Raw genomic sequence first — 19820 nt, forward strand, 5'->3', positions numbered from 1 at the left:
ATGGTGACTTAAGTAAAGACAGTACTGCTAAGCTCATCCACCCCGATGCCTATGATGTTACTTTCTATAAATACTTCTTGAAACATGAGAGTTTTGATCCTGTTGCCAAAATAATGTGAGATCCTAGAAATTTTCTAATTATAAATGACAGTATTTTAATTTCATTTCACTCCCTCTTCTGTACCCTCAACCCCAGCACAAATGAGTCGATCACTACAAGCCACATAATTGAATTAAAGCATACATCATCTCAGCCTATTCTGGGGGAAACCACGGCTGCTCTTCCTCCAGATAACTGGTTTTGCAAAGCCCAGGCAGGCTGCTCCTTCCTTCATTCTGTGCCTCACCAGAAGACTTAAGTCACCTGTCAAGAGCTAGCCTAAAAGAAATGGAAGTTACTTTTCTCAAATGGGACATAAAGTTTGTTCCTTTAAGCCAGTTCAGAGAAAGCTTTCAGTAGAAGCAATAAGGAATTTGGATTCAGTTTTGCATTTCTTGCTCAAAGACTAATGTAAGCAGTGTAACATTAATTATATGGTGTATATGCATGTAGGGCAAGTGCAGTAATAAAGATTTTGCCTTAATGTCATTTTTGACAGAAGTGTTTAATTTTGGAGTGACAACAATTAAAAATGGAATTACATGTAGCTGCTGTTTTGCACATTTTAAAATTCAGAATCCCTACCTCTAGGTGGCAGCACCAGATACTTGTTTCTTGTTTCACTCCAGCCTTAATGAGTTTAGGGTATAAGCAGTAAAACTTCTTATAAGTCAACTGAAACTTCGAAATAAGCTGCTGTTACCAGTTTTGTGAGAATTTGGAAAAACTAATGTATATGGTGACTAAGTCTGGGGCTTGTTTAACCCTGGATTTTCACCTTTTCAAAAAAGATTCCAGCAGCAATGATCCTTATTTTTTTAACATGACATTGTATATTTTCTTAAAACGATTTAATTTAGCCCTCTGTGGTTTGCTTGTTGAACTTATAACTGCCCTCCCAAGAAAATAACTTTTTAAATGGCATTTTGGTATTTAACTTGTACAAGGATCATTATATACCTAATATTTTAAGCTCATTACAGTCTCTTCTCCCTTTATATTTTTAAATTTTAGCGTTGAACTATGACCAAGAGAGTACTAAGATTGAAGCCCCTTCCCCTGAAGAAAAAAAATCATCTTGGGAATAAATCTGAAGTAATTAGCTAAGCCAGTTGGCTTTGTTACTGCCATGGGAAGATTGAGTGATTTGTAGAAATGGATATTTAGGGTAGACATTTCATAGGACCTAGTATTTTTCGCAAGTTTCAGCCAGTCGTTTGGGTGTTTCTCTGTGAGTAAGTAACAAGATGGCCCACATCCACTTTTGGCTTACTGTGCAGGCAGGCTGTCCCGGGTCAGTGCTTGCAAGTTCATGCACTCAGGTGCACCAAGTGAGCCATGGCTAGTGGGGAGGAGTAGAGAGTAGCTCCTCTTGGTTCCTTTTCATAGCCTGGTCAGTTTTGTATATGTGCAAACCAGCATTGTTTTGTTCCTTTATTTTTGGACTGTGAAAGAAACTTGCCTTTTAGAAAAATCTTGCTTATTTTCTTTTTCCTTATCTTTTGATTAGTGTTGGCCTGGGAAATTGATTAATAGTCATAGGGTCAGAGAAAAAGTGAAGCTCCTTTCTCATAATTGCAAATAAATCAAAGTATTATGTGAATACTTGGATTCACAACTAGAGTTTGAATTAGCGACAGTTACCCTTCACTCCAGAGACGAACTGGCCTCATTCACTGGCGTGGTCTCTCTCAATTCCTCTGACCATCTTTAGCTTTAAATGTGAGGGTATATGTATTCCCACATACTTCTCTAATTTGCTGTTTCTCTTAGGGGTTAGGTAACTTGTAAAATAGAAATGTATAGTGTCTTGGTGACAAGTGGCCCATGTTAACATAATTTATGTCACTAATGAAGAACAGCTTTTCAAATTGTTCTGAATGTGCATTCTTTGTTTTTATCATATACTACCACTTTAGGAAATACTTTAATTCCTACAAAGAGTAGCTATTAACTTCATATGCAACATGAACATGTCTCGTACAGTTTTCTAAATGTATAATCTTGAGTGAGTATAGTTTAGATTAAATGATGTTCATTCACTGTTTTATTTTTTCATTCAAATGGCATTTATTGAGTGCCCTCTGTGCAGTAGGCAGCGTTGAACTCGGTTTGTTCTATATTATCCAATTTAAACTTCAAAAGTGTATGATCAGTGATGCTACCTCCGTTTTGCAGGTGAGAAAACTGAGACTCTGTGTCTCAGTTATCTTATTCTTTGTTTGGCCCCTTTCAACTGTGAAGAGTCAGCCTCCAGTATTTTATAATTACTAGATGTCACTTGACAGCTGACCAAATAGGGTTTAGGATTCTGTTGCTGAATTCTGAATGCATCTTGTTAGATTTATCTACCTATGTAGCTGTTGATAAATTTTAAACAATTTTTTGATATTTTTGGTATTTGTGAGCTTTTGGCTCAGTGACTGTTTTATATTACTTATTTACCTTTATACTAAAATAAGATAGTTTTTCTTAGATCTCCAAAAGTTTTTCCTTAGATTTCCAAAAGATAGAAATATTATCTCTTACATTCTTTTCTTGAAAGCATCCCTCAGCAATCCCTAAAATTCTAAGAAACAGTGTAGAATAATTATTTTTAAGTATAAATTCAAATAGTAAATTTTGGCACACATGTTTTGACCAAGGGTAAATTAAATAGGCTGGCCTAAAAATGTTTCTTTTCTCTAATTAGTTTGTGGAAACAAAACAGCATAAACATGCATCGATTGATTTCTTATGTTGTTTTGAATGAAATATGGAAGGTATATTTGGTTTCAGGATTCTTGAGGACATTTTGTCCTATAGAATCTGTAGACCCATTTTTTTTGCACGTATTTTAAATTTCTGAATTTCGAACATCAAGAAAACCATGTTGCATTTTGTCTCGGATACTGCTACTGAATTTTAACCACTGAATTAGATTGCAACCTACATGCTGTTAACTACTGAGCCAAGATGAAATCGACTACTGCATTGAAATCAGGGTTAGCTGTGTCTGCACTTGAAGGAGTTGTAATGGCAGTGAACCTGTTTTCTTTAATGGAATTTTTATTCTCTGATTTTATTCTCAGTTTTAATTGTGACAATTTGATTTTAAGAGAATTTCTTAGTACACATTTATTTGAGGTTTTCATTGTAACTTTAAGAGAGTAATAAAAACATCCTATCAAAGTAGTTGCTTCCAAACCCATGTGTTCAGTGGCATATTTCTGTCTTGCGTTGTTGCGGTTACTTGTTTTATTTATAAAGTAACCTCTTATAAAAAGAGAAGTCATTTGTCCATGTGCTCTTGAGTTCAAATGGTTGTGTGTATGTGCATGAATTTAAAATCATTTTTTGTGAGAGTTTTCTTCTTTGGGATATTTTTGGAATACTTTTCTGAATTTTTTTTTCTTTTATATTAATAGGACTTGACCCCACCCAATTTAGAGTTCATCATTATCATAAAGATGAAGAGAATGATGCTCTACTTGGTGGCCCAGCACAGCTCACTGATGAGGAGAAATACAGGGACTGTGAAAGATTCAAATGTCCATGCCCTACATGTGGAACTGAGAATATTTATGATAATGTCTTTGATGGTTCGGTTAGTTGTTTCTGTCTTTCATTTTGTGAGCGAATTTGTATAAAGGCCTTACCCCTTTCCCCCACTATGGGATATATAAAAAGGGTGAAATAAATACACTCATGTTGCTTTCATGTGTTTAAAGAATTTTAGCATCATGTAAAATCTACCTTCACAGCTTGCTTTTATTTCTGTTTGAAAACTCTTACTTGAATGTGCTTGAATATTATTTTGGCTTCCTAGAGTGCTTGACCTTGGTTTTTAAGTGGAATCCCTTTAAAATTGTAAATTATCTTAAAGTATTTTTTATTATAATTTCTTAATTAGTAACCTGTATTGTCCCACTGTCAACCCCCATCTATTAAGACTTAGACCAATATTTTTCTTTATCTTAAATCAAGTTAATGGGAACTAAGTGTTTTGGGAAAGTTTGTGTTTGTCTTTACACATCCCACTTACCTCCATTTTGTAAAGGTACTCTTATCTTTTCTGCTGTCTTTGCATATTAGACATTTAAAAAGTCACAGGGAGACATTCCTTTCAAGAAGTACTGCCAAAAAATGTATTATTGACCTTGGATCAGAGCTTGAAACTTGGCCAATTTACTTGATTTCCACTGCAGTGTTATGCATATACTAGCCATTGGCAAAGGAATAGGCAGCACAACTGTGTAAAACCTTGAAACTGAAAGAAAAGACACCCTTTATCTAAATTAAAAGTAATTATTTTAAGTTAATTTGGACAAACAGCAGATGTTTTGCATTTTTTTGAATCAAAACAAAGCAGTCTTTGGAAGCAAGTGCAAGGAAGAGGCAGACACAGATCAGCAATACTTGCTAAATCCTTGAGTTTTGCTTCATTACAGCTGTAAATAAGATAGTTAATTGCATGGAGGCTTGACGACTTGCAGATGGGCTAACTGTGGAAGAGCCGATGTCAAGCTCTGAAATCTCTTCCACCTGGAATTGCTTAGCGTGGCGGGTAGGGTTATGTACCAGATTGGAGCAGGAAACCAAGATGTTTAAGTATCAGAAAGGAAAACAAATGCTTCAGAAATCCCAACAGTTTTGCTATATGTTACATTTGCCTTGTCTTTGTTTAAAACAAAACACAACAAAACAAAATGTTTTCTCCGAACTAATATTTATTTATTTCAGATTTTTACTTCTCCTGCCTCCCTCCCCCAATGCACTTCATTTTTTGGAAAAATTGCCAAAATTTTAGATTTGCTAAGCAGACAATAAGTGATACTGTTTTTGTGGTACTACACTTTTAACTTTTAAACTTTATTTTTAAAATTAAGTTGACAAGATGAAAACAGACTAATGTGATAAAGGCTCTTGTTTTTCTTCAAGTTTGTAATGAATAAATACAAATTTAAAGTTTTTAATCAGTATCTCTAAGAAGGAGGTTTATTTCCAGTAACATAACTTCACTGGTATTTACAGAGGAAAAATTATTTTATCCATAGAGTCCCTTGTGTAGGAAATGTAAAATAGTGATTTCAGTGTTTTCCCTTTGACTTTGCACTCCATTATGATGATGGCAAGGAATGGAAGGTATGTGTGACTAAAGCGGTCTTTGGGAGGAAAATAATTGAGAAGATAGGGTTAAAAACTCACCAATAAAACGAATTAAGAATATTCAACACTAGGACAGCACCTAAGTTTTTAAGCACAAAAACCCTTTTATAGCCTCACAGTAACTTTTTGTATACTTGTCCTGACTTATGTAGGGAACCGATATGGAGCCCAGCTTGTATCGTTGCAGTAACATCGATTGTAAGGCTTCACCTCTGACCTTTACAGTACAACTGAGCAACAAATTGATCATGGACATTAGACGTTTCATTAAAAAGTACTACGATGTAAGTATCCATAATGACATTCTTACATGCACAACTTATTGAGGTTTGGTACTTGTTTTTTGGTTTTCATGAAACTGTAAAATTTTGAAAAGACTTGGGAAAAATTCCTAGTGAAATGCTATTAATACTAATATGATAGAGTATGTAATTTTGGCATATTAGCCTGACAAATTGTTTGATAATTTCTTTCAGGCATTACATCTCTTTCATTTATGAGCAGTATTTTAAATAATGAAATTTTTTACTTTAAAAAAAAAAACGGAATATAATTAAGAAATGTTTTAGTTTATTGTTACCTTAATAAGACTAATTAAATGATTGCTCAGATCTTTGGATAAAGGAAGAAAAAAATCACTATTGGCTATTGTCAGCAAGTAGAGCCAGTAGATTATGTGTGGTGATCTTAGTAGACTGCCCACACAAAACTAATACTTTTTGTGTTTATGTAGCACCCTGAACCACTCCATACCCTAGTTTTCTGAGGAAATCAAATATCTTTTAAATTTAAATGCAGTTTGTCTGGCATTCAAAAGAGAATGTCTAATTTTTATAAATTTATAGTATAAATGCCAGAATAGAACAATGAGTGATTTGTCTTCGTTGGAAAGAAGGCTTTTATTCAGAGTTTTTGTTTTTAACACATTTCACATGAATTAGTTTTTTTCTCTTCAAAAATTAAAAACTTCACGTTTCCCACTTGATTTTTCTTAGTGTTTCAGTATGTCATTTGTCATCTAAACAAATTTTCTGTTAACTTGAAAGTTCACTGTAACTTCTTTTTAAAAGCTACATTGGCAACACATTTCCAAAAAAAAAAAACATACATTAGTTAAGACCTATGACTTTTCTAAAGATCGTTCTGTACTTTCTCCTCATGTGTTGGTTAACATGTAACAGCATTTTCTTCTTTAAAATAGAACTCATTGTGTGAAAAGCAACTATTAGATCATTAAGATGAAGAGTAAAAAGATAGAGTTCCAGTATTATGCTTTTGGTGTTGAATATATTTATCAGAAAAGCAAGTCAGTTTGCCTAAACATTATTAAAAAATAATAATTATGACTACATTTTGGGAAAATCTGAAACATTTTAGTGAATAATCCTGTGCTGCCCTTACTGAACAGTGGATGGGAATAAAAGTTGTCTGTGGGGTCACATTCCTCAGTAGATGAAATGTGCAGCACATGAAAATTTAGGCCAAATCAAAACTATTCAGCTCCTCATTTACAGGCCTCAATGAACAGAGTATGATCCTTGCTTGACTCTTGGGAAGAATTCTGAGTTTTCTCTCTGTGTTTAGTCTATCAAGATCTTCAACACGGAAATGTTAATGCTAGAAGAAACTCATCTATTTCCTTCTTTAAGAAGGAATAGTCTGTTTTGACTAAGTTGCAAATACTCTGAAAAATGATCTTCTGTATAGCTAGAAATATGCCCTGACTGAAAGATTGATTTCTAACCTAATTTGTGTGTATGTTGTGGTGGTGGTTATATAAGTATTTTTCAAGCTAAATAACCTACTTTTAGGGATCCAGATATTTAACACAAGGTTTCTAGAGTATTTGCTTTAATTGTCTTTTTGCCAGCCATCTCACTAACATCAAGTAACAGGTTTTTGTAGTTAACTGCCCACTTGATTGACATTTCTAAGGGATTTCTGATCAAAATAGCCATATGTCACTCCTGGGGTTAAAAATTGATATGACTATCCTCAAAATTAGGAACTTATTTCTCTACTTTCTGATCTGAATTATATGTGATTGGTTGGCAGAGAAAGAAATCCATTATTCGTTCTTATGGCCCCATGCTAAACAAATATTTCAAATATCTTCCAGATCAGAGCTTTTGTACAAAAAGCCCCTATACCTTTAGGTTCTACTTCATTGGTAGACCATCTTGTTTCCTCCTAGAGGGACATAGCATTGAGTTTCTTTTGTTATTGTGCCTCGAGTGATACTGATTACAGTTATTAGTTCAGTGTGATTTATCATGGTGATGGTAATCCAATTGGAGACTAATATACCAAGTGTACTGAGGTAAAGATATTGATAGTAAGTATTGAGGTTAAGTGACTGTCTCTGAAGCTAATTACCAAAATGGTTTTCTCCTATTTAGCAACTTAAAAAATACTACCCACTGGACATTAAAGTTGTTTGTGAAATGAAGGCAAGAGTCTCAATATTATTTTAATTTTAGTCTTAGAAGCACTGCGGGGGAAGTCAACCTGCACTGAGAAAGGAAGGTATCTTCATGAGGAAGGGACTCCAGGAAGATGAATGGAATATGGTACTTGACCAAACACTATAACCTGCCAAGAAACATAGTTCTAGATGACTAAGAAATTAGATTGTCAAGAAAAAAGGTACAAAAGTTTGGGGTAACAAAGTATACTTCTAAATTACTTTAATTTTGGAAAAGTACATCACATGTTCTGTTACCTTCTGTCATGAATTAACAGGACTGACTGAGTAAATGTGATATAACAAATATTTGTTTATCTGAGAAGCAATCTGTATCACATTATAATATTTTAATAAATATTGGCTCCTTTATGGGAAAGGAGAGGCTTTTTGCTCCTCATCTATAGCAATGATTGTATCCCCTGAATTCTAATTTCCTATAACATTTAAACTTTGATATACATAGAAATACAAAAAGCACTGAGCCAGGATATTTTAAGTAATATATTAATTTCTTTAGGAAGAAGACAACTCTGCTTTGTCTTGAGAGTTGATGAAGTGTTGAAAGACTTTGAGGTAGCACAGAAAGCCTTAATTCAAAGCCGATTTCATGCCCTGGTCCGTGTTGGTTCCTTTGTATAAAGTTGAAATTGAACTGGTATTTTTTTGAAAATCATAAAAAAGCAGCTTAAAGACTATAACTCTAAGCTTTTAGGGATGTTTTTGAAAGACTCCGTTTTACAGTGAAAAATTGATATGTGTTCCCCCTCCCCTTAAATTCTGCTCCAGAAGAGCAAATAGACATACACACACAAAAGGGAGAGAAACACTAGCTAATCTAAATTGGGAAATGAAGAGGGCTTTTTTTAAGCATGAAAATTTCATCATCTTGTCAGCTGGCAGAATGCCTGCTGTGTGGATTCACAAAGGCTAAGAATTACACTTTCATGAAATTTTCCTCACTAACTGCCCTGGTTAATTTGAAAGATAACCCACTGTTCTAATTCATTCCTCAATTGGGCGGTGCAGGTTTTATCTTTGATCTGACAAAGCATTTGTGTTAATCGTTTTGGCCCTCCACTAGACACTCTTGGGATTGTGCTTTTACAATAAATGTGTCTGTGATAGCTCTTTAGTCTATTATACTTACAATAGATCCATAGAACTGGTAATTAATTCTCCACTGCTTTGGAAATGGGAAGAATAGGTATAGCTCTGTCAAGTGCTGCTGGGAAGTTTGTTTAGCTGGTTCATTTTTGAAGTGTTCCCCTCAGCCATCCAAGAAGCAGCCACAGAAGAGAGTCTGAGATTGAGATTCTGGCCTATCCTGATGACTTGCTGATAAATAGGAAATGCGACCCCTCTTGGTACCTGGGAGGAGGGTATTGGGTCATTTACATTCATCTCAAGTACTGTTCTTTTTAAAGTATATTAAACCCCCATTTTAATACTTAAAGAGCCATTTGCCTCTAAAGGTGGAGGCTCTAGAAAATGCAATAGTGATAGTCAACTTAAATATGTTCCTAAATTTTCATTGATGGCTTATGCAGGTTTTAGAGTATTCCGATGGGGCGAAGTGTGTTCCCCACCAGCCTTTTAGTGTTTCTAGCCACTTGTACATTATATGAGTACTTTACTATGATTTTTAAACATTGAGATATTGCTGGCCTTAGATGGGGCTGGCCCTTCATCTCAAAAGAACACATGAACAGCTTGTTGGTACCATGCGTATGGTAACCTCTGATAGTTGGTAGAGCCAGAAATTGGTGGTCTCACTCCATAGAAAGTTGTTGTAGGCTTTATAATCTCAGAATTCTCCTGAATTAAGCTTTTTGAGGACAGGGGCTGTGCTTTCTTTCTGTTTTATGTGTGATCTCTGCCACAGCCCTTGCTCTCAAAAGTATATATATCTTGATGTTTAGTAGCCAAAGGAACTGACAAGTAAAGGTTATATTTTGCTGTTTTTTCCTTAAAATTTTTTACATTGCTGTCAGATTGACGTAAGATTTATTAGTGGCATACAGGATTCTTGGGTTAACACAAAATTCTACAATATTTTAAGGTCATGAAAGCCATGACAAATAAAGTTCTTTGTTACTTTTCTGTTTTTTATGGCACTGACAACTCTGCATTTCAATATATACCTGTCCCCAACTCAATAGACTTAATTTTTTTTCCCCCCAAACCAAATACCAGGCAAAGAGACATTAACCAGAAATATCATCATGATGCACAATAGCACCCAGCCTAAATGTACTTTCATTGTCCTGATAGAAGAATCTATCTCTATATAACGTGGCAAAGAAAGTGGATGCCTAGCTTTGTTACTCTCTTTCTGTTCTCTCCTTGTATTTTTCTCTTTTATTTCTTAGTGTATTGTGTCATAAGCCACATTTTTAAATCTCTTTTGAACCCACATTTATGAGGAATTTAAAAAATAATGTGCAGTGTATGTTGCCTTATGATGCGAAAACTTCCTTATGCATACATGTTTAAGCACCTAGGGAAGAAGAGAGCATTTGACCAATGATGCTGAGCCTTACCATGGTGGCTGTGAGTTCTTTTGGAAGAGGCCACACACCAGGAAGTAGAGTGGGATGTTTCGTAGTGTATGAAGAGTCCATATTGCTGGGCGTGGTGGCTCACGCCTGTAATCCAAGCACTTTGGGAGGCTGAGGCGGGAGGATCACGAGGTCAGGAGATCGAGACCATCCTGGCTAACACGGTGAAACCCCATCTCTACTTTAAAAAAAAAAAAAACTAGCCAGGCGTGGTGGCAGGCACCTGTAGTCCTAGCTACTTGGGAGGCTGAGGCAGGAGAATGGCGTGAACCCGGGAGGCGAAGCTTGTAGTGAGCCGAGATGGCGCCACTGCACTCCAGCCTGGGCGACAGAACGAGACTCCATCTCAAAAAAAAAAAAAAAAGTCCATATTAAGCTTGTTTTTCATCTTTGTAAGTTCAAAAAAAAAAAAAAAACTTTTAAATTTTAAAGTGGATATGCATTCCTAGAGGACAAAATTAATAACAACCCCCAAGCATAATGTTGTTAAGCCGGGGATTGAATTAGAGCTGCCTTTTATTAAAAGTGCAATGAGGGCAGGGTAAAATATTGGTTAAAATATTCACTTCACAAAAATACACACCCATTTAGCATCACAAGTAAGCACCATTCATGGCTCCCAACAGTACTTGAAAAAGGGTAATTTTGTTAGGAATGCACAAAACTAAATAAATAAATCTGATAAATTAGAGATGAAGCAGCCTCCCACTCTATCCCTCTTGCCCACACCCATGTAAATCACTAATAAGGCTTCTCATTTCCGTTGTCTTTCACTTCTCAACAGAGCTATCTTGTGCAGGTGGACCTGTGAGTTTTAGAGCCATGCAATGGTATTCAGTAACTCTACTGTAGTTTCATTGCAAATATGCAGTGTTCAATAACCCTCAAAATTTCTCATTTGTTACCTGTGGTGATGTGGTTTGATAGTTTTTAGGTTATAGGTTGCAATATGCGGTAGAATCGTAGGTATATTACTTCAAAAAGTTTAAACTCTAAGCACTTTTGGAATTATTGTTTATTTCCTTGCTTCTGCATTTATATTTAGAACATTTGAAATGAATAAATTTGGTTTCTTTTTTGTAGACTCTAACAGCATAATTATAAGTGGTACAAAAGGCATACAAAGAAGCAATAGATATCCATCCCACCCATTCAACATCACAGGCAGCCCAATCCATGCTGCCCAGCGGTGCTTGAAGAAGGGTAATTTTTTTAGGAATCCATAGAACTCATCCTAAATCTTATTAAAACCAAACGAAAAGAACATATTGAAAATTAGTATTTGTTTTTGTTTCATACTATTTGATTGGGAAGCCAAACATAAATAAATGCCAGGGATACCAAACTGCATTTTTAAAATGTGATATTCTTTATTTTTATTCCTTTTTTCTTTTTAATTTTTACAGATAGAGTGTTATTCTGTCACCCAGGGTGGTGTGCAGTGGTACAATCATGGCTCACTGCAGCCTTGAACTCCAGCAGTCCTCCCGCCCCAGCCTCCCAAGTAGCCAGGACTACAGGCACATACTACCATACCCAGCTAATTTTTTTTTTTGGGGACAGGGTCTTGTTCTGTCGCCCAGGCTGGAGTGCAGTGGCGCAATCTTGGCTCACTGCAAGCTCCGCCTCTGGGTTCATGCCATTCTCCTCCCTCAGCCTCCCAAGTAGCTAGGACTACAGGCACCCGCCACCACGCCCGGCTAATTTTTTGTATTTTTAGTAGAGACGGGGTTTCACCGTGTTAGCCAGGATGGTCTCGATCTCCTGACCTCGTGATCCGCCTACCTCAGTCTCCCAAAGTGCTGGGATTACAGGTGTGAGCCACCGCGCCTGGCCAGCTGATTTTTTATTTTAAGTTTTGTATAGACAGGGTCTCACTATGTTTCCCAGACTGGTCTTGAACTCCTGGCCTCCAGCAATCCTCCCTCCTTGGCCTCCCAAAGTGTTGAGATTACAGGCATGAGCCACCATGCCCGGCCTTAAATGTGGCATTCTAACACCAGTGTCCATTCATGGAGGATTGGTATGTTTTTATTTGGAATGGCTAGTTGTTGTTGTTGTTGTTATTGTCAAGCAAGCTCATTTTTTTGAGTCAGGTATAACATTTTGCTGCTATGCCATGGCATGTTCTCACAGAAAAATTAAGAACAAGGGACTGGTGACTGGAATAGAATCTCATTGTGAGTAATTTATCATTGTACAAATCTAAGTAACAATCAAATCCAGTTCCCTAAAACATGCCAGCTATGTATTCTATACAAGCAGCTTATCATGGTGTATAGTATTGTTGTAAAGGAGTTCTAATAAGCAAATAAGTTCAGATGCAGCCATTTATACCACTTGACTTTTATCCTTTGTAGAATAACTAACATTTATGAGAAGACCGCTTTATCTTTTATTTCATTTAATCACGACCTTATGGCATGAACCCGGTTTGGGGAGGCTCAGTTCTAGAGCATGATTTTGGGGGACTAACATGGAACCATCACCAAATTCTGAGGTGCTGAGACTGCAGAGAATATTGTTGCCGATTGAGGACTAACCCCAGAGCCACTGACGAGATCTGAGCTTGGTTCGTAGTCTCTCCCTTACCCGTATCATTCCCTACATATGGATATCCACCCTCCTAAGTCTTTTGTCGGGGATGAAGGCAGTTATAGCCGTAGCCCTTTCCATTGCTTTCCCTGCATTCTGAAAGCTTAGCACTCCATTTTATCAGTGATCAGACTAGCCACTGCTAGTCTCTTACCAGATCTGTAACTTGGGCTAGGTACTGAACTTCTCTAAGCCACGGTTTCCGAGCCTATGAAATGATAATGGTAAATAATAGTACCCACCCTGTAAGATCATAATGAGGACTACATGGGATAATGCACTTAAGGTGCTGAGAAAGTGCCTAGAGAGAACTCATTATTAATTATCACTGTTCCAATCTGAGACATGATGAATGAACATGGCTCAGCTGTGTTCCTTTTGTGTGCTCAGAAACACCAGAGATTCAGACCTGGGCCGGGGCCTTGGTGCCCAGGTCTTTCCAAGGTCTCTCCAAGGTATCCATCTAGAAGCTCCCTCTCCCATCTATTTAGGATACCAAACTGCTGTGTTTCCTCTTGGCCCTCCCTTCATTTTGCCAATAAGGTAGTTTCCTTTTCAGTGTTGGTGAATAGAGTCTTAAAGTCAGCGTTGGGAAATGGATACTAGGCTATAACTCCTTCAAGGCAATAGCACAGAATACTGCAGAATACTACATCTTAGAATATTACAGTAGCACAGAATACTACAGCACCCAGGATTGTGCCTAACCTGATAGGTGCTCGGTAAATTTTATTGAATGAGTTCATGATGTTCTGAGAGGTTGGTGCTATCAGGTGACTCTCCCAGGTCACACATAGTAGCATCAAGACTGTGACCATACTTGGAGATCTTAGTCCAGTATCCTGCCCATAATAACTTGGAAGACAGCCAGTTATGGATACCAAGTTGCTTAGCATCTTCTCTGCAGTCACTCTTAGAGTAGGATGGATCAAGAGCCTTCGCCATTCGCATTACAAGCTAGGCCAGGTCACAAGGCTGACTAGGGTATGAGTCCAGAAGGCTGATGATAGCCATCCAGCAATGGACTAGTACAGCCATTGAAAAGAAGCACGTGTGTTGAACCTGGGGTTTCAGCAACTTCTGTTACGGTTTGCGTCCTCTGATGGGAAAATTGGAAGCTTTTTGAAATGCTGAGGAAATGCCATAGGAGTTGTCAGATACCTGAAAACAAGTGGGTAAAAACAGAAAACTACTTGTGCCAAAACGGTAGAATTCCTTTCTTCAGTTTGATTTCTCGAACCTTGTGTATTTAGGAAAAACTCAACTTCAGGTCTAACTCCAGCCATCTGGAGCTACTATCTTGTAGTGGAGTAAGAAATTGAACCAGAACAGATTTCATTTAACCTTTCAAAAGTGAGATTTTCACACAGTTGACCTTCTTGACTTCAAGGAACAAAACGGAACTACTATCAGTTCTCTGCTGCATGCGTCAACAAGAGATGGGAGGAGAGTGCGCCCAGGCGATGGCTGTTTTTCATATTTGGTTTGCCCAGAGAATTTACATTTTGGTTCACACATGCAAATCAGCCCTTTGTAGATAGTTGCAGATAGGAATTTCCAGATGATCCTGTCTAGCTTAGTCTTGTCTTAATGGAATAACCGTATTTCTGTTTAGGAGGAGGTTAATTCAGCTGCTTTTCCAAGGTGCCATGGAAAAATTCTCTAAGCCTGGATTCCAAGAAATACTACTACTGATGAGAATTATTGTTTTCCAAATGATGGGTGTTGGTTTGTTTTGAGCTTGGCATAAATCACGTGTTGACCTTAGCTTGCTTTTTTTTTTTCTCTTTGAGACAGAGTTTCGCTGTTGTTGCCCAGACTGGAGTGCAATGGCATGATCTCGGCTCATTGCAACCTCTGCCTCCCAGGTTCAAGCGATTCTCCTGCCTCAGCCTCCCGAGTAGCTGGGATTACAGGCACGTGCCACCACCCCCGGCTAATTTTGTATTTTTAGTAGAGAAGGGGTTTCTCCATGTTGGTCGGGCTGATCTCGAACTCCCGACCTCAGGTGATCCGCCTGCCTTGACCTCCCAAAGTGCTGGGATATTATAGGCACGAGCCACCGTGCCCAGCTGACCTTAGCTTGCTTTTGAAAACCAATGTATAACTTTTCGTCTTGGTTCAAAACTCATCTGACTCTTGACACTTCTTCCAAGTTTTTGTTTTCGTTTTTACTGTGCTATAGTATAACTTTCAGGGTGGGTAGTTTTGTGAGGTCTGCAGAGACCAGCTTGGTCGGGGAGACCCTAACCCAGCGGCGCTAGACGAATTAAAGACACACACACAGAAATATAGGGGCGTGAAGTGGGAAATCAGGGGTCTTACAGCCTTCAGAGCTGAGAGCCCCAAACAGAGATTTAGTCACATATTTATTAACAGCAAACCAGTCATTAGCATTGTTTCTATAGAAATTAAATTAACTAAATGTATCCCTTATGGGAAATGAAGGGATGGGCCGAATTAAATGAATAGGTTGGGCTAGTTAACTGCAGCAGGAACATGCCCTTAAGGCATAAATCGCTGAAGCTTTTGTTTGTGGCTTAAGAATGCCTTTAATGCCAGGTGTTCCTTGCCCTCATTCCCATAAACCCACAACCTTCCAGCTTGGACATTATGGACATGTCGTAGTGCTGCAGAGATTTTGTTCATGGCCAGTTTTGGGGCCAGTTTATGGCCAGATTTTGAGGGGGCTTGCTCCCAACAAGGTCTATCACCCAGCTTGTTTACTGGAAGATCTTTGGCCTCATTCAGACCATTCAAGTGCTCATGGTTTCTTGGCTGTTGGAGGAGCTCTTGATGCTTCTGGGAACCTAGATGATTTGCCAGTCCAGCTCTCAGGAGCCCAGCCTAGCAGGGCTTCAGTGTCCATCTACCATCAAAGAATGTTCAAGAATCTTGGCATGAAGTGGCAAGAAAAAAAGAAAACTGTCCAGGATTTACATCTATATGTATACTAAGGATTTATAAATTATGTGGGTAAAGTTATGGCTAATCTTTTGAGGATGATTTCTCTCGACTACAGCTTTCCCTCAAGAGCCACTTCTTCCAGAAATAGATCAGCAAAGAAAGATCAAAGGAAAGCCCAGATTCAAGAGAGACCTCTTTAAAATTTTCCAGCAAAATAGATTCTCTTACTGACGAATGTATGTAAGTGGTATAGCACAGTGGTTCTCAAACCTTTTGGTTTGTGGGACCCCTGTATACTCTTAAAGTACTGAGGAAAATGAAGAGTTTTACTTTATGTGGATATTCTTTTTTTGTCACTACACCACATCTTGTAATGATATAGTTCCTTAAAGGTTATTTACAATGTGGAATCTGAAATTATATCAGTAAACTTTTTGTGCTCTGGTATATTAAAATCCATTGCTCTGTCTTGCACTTTGAGCAGATCATTTACCTATGCATGATTTTGTAACATCATGCCTTGGTCACTTAGAAAATACTGGTTCACTGACATGAAGAATTTCCAAATTCATTATACAATTTTTTTGAAATCACATTTGTTCATATCATCACCAGTCTCATCAAAAAAGTCTAAATATTGGGAAGCTGTTGAGCTCATGGTGGTGTATACAAATGTTCCAGTGAAAACTAATTGAAAGCTAGAAATTTGTCATTGCTTACAAGTACTGTCAGTTGGTTTTTCTTGAAGTCACAGGATCAGTTGGTGAATTTTTGAGAAGATGTCTGCCAGACACCCAGGTCTGGATAACCATAGTTATCTATCAGTTATTCTTTTAAGTAAAGATGGTGTTCTTTGAACAGAGTGATTAGTTCAGCTTGCAACTCAGACAGTTGCACAGATGCTTTGCCTGGAAACAAATACTGTACTTCAACACATGATAATAAAAGGATATATATTTAAAGGTTGCAATTTAATAGAATTTTATTTTCATTGAGGACTTTCTTTAGTGAAACTGGCTTAGTTATCTATTTGTTAGATTCTGGGCACATGATGATGAGAAATACAATAATGAATAGTACAGTTTGGGGCCACTACGTTGTTGTAGTTGTTCTTGTTGTTGTTGTTTTGAGATGGAGTCTCACTCTGTACCCCAAGCTGGAGTACAGTGGTGTGATCTTGGGTCCCTGCAACCTCTGCCTTCTGGGTTCAAGCTATTCTCCTGCCTCAGCCTCCCGAGTACCTGGGCTTATAGGCACCCACCACCATGCCCGGCTAATTTTTGTATTTTTAGTAGAGATGGGGTTTCACCATGTTGGCCAGGCTGGTCTTGAACTCCTGACCCAGGTGATTCACCCGCCTCGCCTCGACCTCCCAAAGTGCTGGGATTATAGGCGTTGAGCCACCGCACCTGGCCACAGTGGGCCACTACTTTGATTGATGCTAATGTGCCAAGAGTTTTACCCATCACTGACTTTGCACCATTAATGCAAATGTCAAAACAGTGAAAAAACACCAATAGTATCATCGTAATATTATAAAAAGTGTTTTGGCTTTATGGATTCCAGAACCTTCACCTTCGGCTCTAGCAATTTATCCTAAAGAAATGTACCCCAGGCTGGGTGTGGTGGCTCACGCCTGTAATCCTAGTACTTTGGGAGACTGAGCAGTCAATCATCTCACGTCAGGGGTTCAAGACCAGCCTGGCCAACCTGGTGAAACCCATCTCTACTAAAAATATAAAAATTTGCCTGGCATCTTGGCGCATGCCTGTAATCCCAGCTACTCGGGAGGCTGAGGCAGGAGAGTCGCTTGAACCCAGGAGGCAGAGGTTGCAATGAGCCGAGAGCACGCCACCGCAGTCCAGCCTGGGCAACAGAGTGGGACTCCGTCTCAAAAAAAAAGAAAGAAGCCCAAACTTTATGTGCAAGAATATACATTGATGAATTTTTTTTTGGTAGTAAAAAAATTGGATATATCTAAGAGTAAATGTTTATTAAATACATTATGCTATATCAATGGAAAAGTATATGATCTGAGCAATTGACACAACATTTTGTGAGAATAAAGACACAGGAAAATGTGAGATAAATGTTAACGGGGAGAACAGGAGGAAACAAATTAGTATATAAGGAATGATTCAGTTATGTGATAAAGATACTATGTACATATAGACATGTGTAAATAAATAATTGGAAAAATACGTACAAGAATGTTAAAAGTGATCATCTTGAGTGGTAGGGATATGGGTGTTTTAATTTGTGTCTTTATATTTCTGTTAGTCTTAAGTGTTGTGCAATAAGCGTGTGTTACTTTGGGGGGAGGGGTGTTGGTTGCATTTTGAAAATTTGTTTTTAAATTTATATTCAGTACAATTCACTCTGGTTTACAGTTCTGTAAGTGTTGACAAATGCACAGAATCATATAACTACTACCACAGTCAAGAATCAGAACAGGGTCATACTTTCTGGCATGATCTTCCATCTGGGACCCACCATACTGAATATGCTGCCAATCCCAAAGATGCACAGAATGAAACTTTGTAAGGTGTGTGTTTCTTTGCTTGCCAAGGAGTGGGTAGGTACATGATCTGTGAATATAAAATGAAATTTGAAGGACAATTCCTCCAAAGAACATTGGAGGAAAATTCTAATATTTCCATTGGAGCTTCATCACAAGAAAATTTCAGCTCTGAGGATTTGGGAAAGAAAACTAAATCATATCTTCAATTCATTTCGTCCTTTCAGTGGGTCATGAAGACAGAGAACTTCAACGCCATGATCAGTGGTTCCAACAGTCAAGTAGTCATCCCTAGGTATACTAGGGGTGGGGGGCAGTGTTCCATGTATACCAAAACCCGTGCATACTGAAGTCCCACAATTGAGACCTGTGGAACCCTCAGATAGGAAAAGCCAGCACTCCATATATGTGGGTTTCATGTGTTTTGGTCGAAAACAATCCATGTATAAGTTGACCCACACAGTTCAAACTTGTGTTCTTCAAGGATCAACTGTATATTTACTACTCTTGCTTTCTAGAAATTAAACCTAGATGTTAAACCATGTAAAAAGATAACTTTCCTATATTCAAATATGCATCCATTTTAACCTACTCAAGTCTATAGCTGAGTTTGTTCTTTTACAAATTCGAGCATGTGTATAGATTCATGCATTCACCACCACAATCAAGATACAAAACAGTTCCTACAAAAACCCTTCAAACTCCTAAAATAGTCCTATAAAACTCCCTCCTGCTATTCCTTTATAATCACACCCTCCTTCCCACTCCTAACTCTGTCAACTATGATCTGTTCTCATCAGTAGAAATTTGTCTTTTCGAGAATGTCATATAAATAGACTTATACAGCCTTTGAGACTATCTTCTTTCCCTTGGTTCATTCCTTTTATTGCTGAATATATTCTATCATGGATCTGTCGGTTTGTTTGATCCATTTGCTCACTGAAGGATATTTGGGTTGTTTCCATTCTGGGGAAATTATGAGTTCAGATGCTATAAACATTCACGTACAGGTTTTTTTGTCAGTGCATAAGTTTTCATTTCTCCGGGATAAATATCCAGGCGTAGGGTTGCTGGCTCATATGGTAAGTGTATTTTTCACCATTTAAGACATTGCCAAACTATTTTTCAGAATGGCGGTATTTTTTTTTCATTCCCAGCATATGAGAGTTCATTTACTGGGGATGCTCACTGGCACTTGATATTGTTGGTATTTTTTATTTTAGACATTTTAATATGTATGAAATGGTAGCTCATCATGATACTAATTTACATTTCCCTAATGACTAATGATGTTGAACATCTTTTTATGTGCTTATTTGTCATCCTTATATCCACTTTGGTGAAGTGTCCCAAGTTTTTCCCCATTTAAAAAAAATGGATTGTTTATTCTTTTACTGTTAAGTTTTGAAAGTTCTTTATATATCCTAGATACAGATCCTTTGTTGGATGTGTGATTTGCAAATACGTTGTCCCAGTCTGTAGCTTGTCTTTTCATTTTCTTGATAGTGTCTTTCACAGAGAAAAAGT

The 19820-nt window shown here is 37.6% G+C and overlaps 1 protein-coding gene across 2 annotated transcripts in view; it reads left to right on the plus strand.

The window, feature by feature from the left end:
• The window catches only part of POLA1 (DNA polymerase alpha 1, catalytic subunit), a 308663-nt gene that overhangs the window by 144573 nt on the left and 144270 nt on the right, over positions 1-19820 (plus strand). Inside the window, exons 33-35 of one of the 2 annotated variants that reach the window (XR_007722739.1) lie at positions 3508-3686; positions 5401-5532; positions 7729-7894. Coding sequence is in view for 1 of the 2 variants with exons in the window: in XM_050777347.1 (XP_050633304.1) it covers positions 3508-3686; positions 5401-5532 (311 nt within the window). In the remaining variant the exon portion in view is untranslated. The remainder of the gene's footprint in view (positions 1-3507; positions 3687-5400; positions 5533-7728; positions 7895-19820) is intronic. The other variant, XM_050777347.1, reaches the window with a different exon arrangement.

This window comes from Macaca thibetana, chromosome X, assembly GCF_024542745.1.
Source record: "Macaca thibetana thibetana isolate TM-01 chromosome X, ASM2454274v1, whole genome shotgun sequence".
Classification (NCBI taxonomy): domain Eukaryota; kingdom Metazoa; phylum Chordata; class Mammalia; order Primates; family Cercopithecidae; genus Macaca; species Macaca thibetana.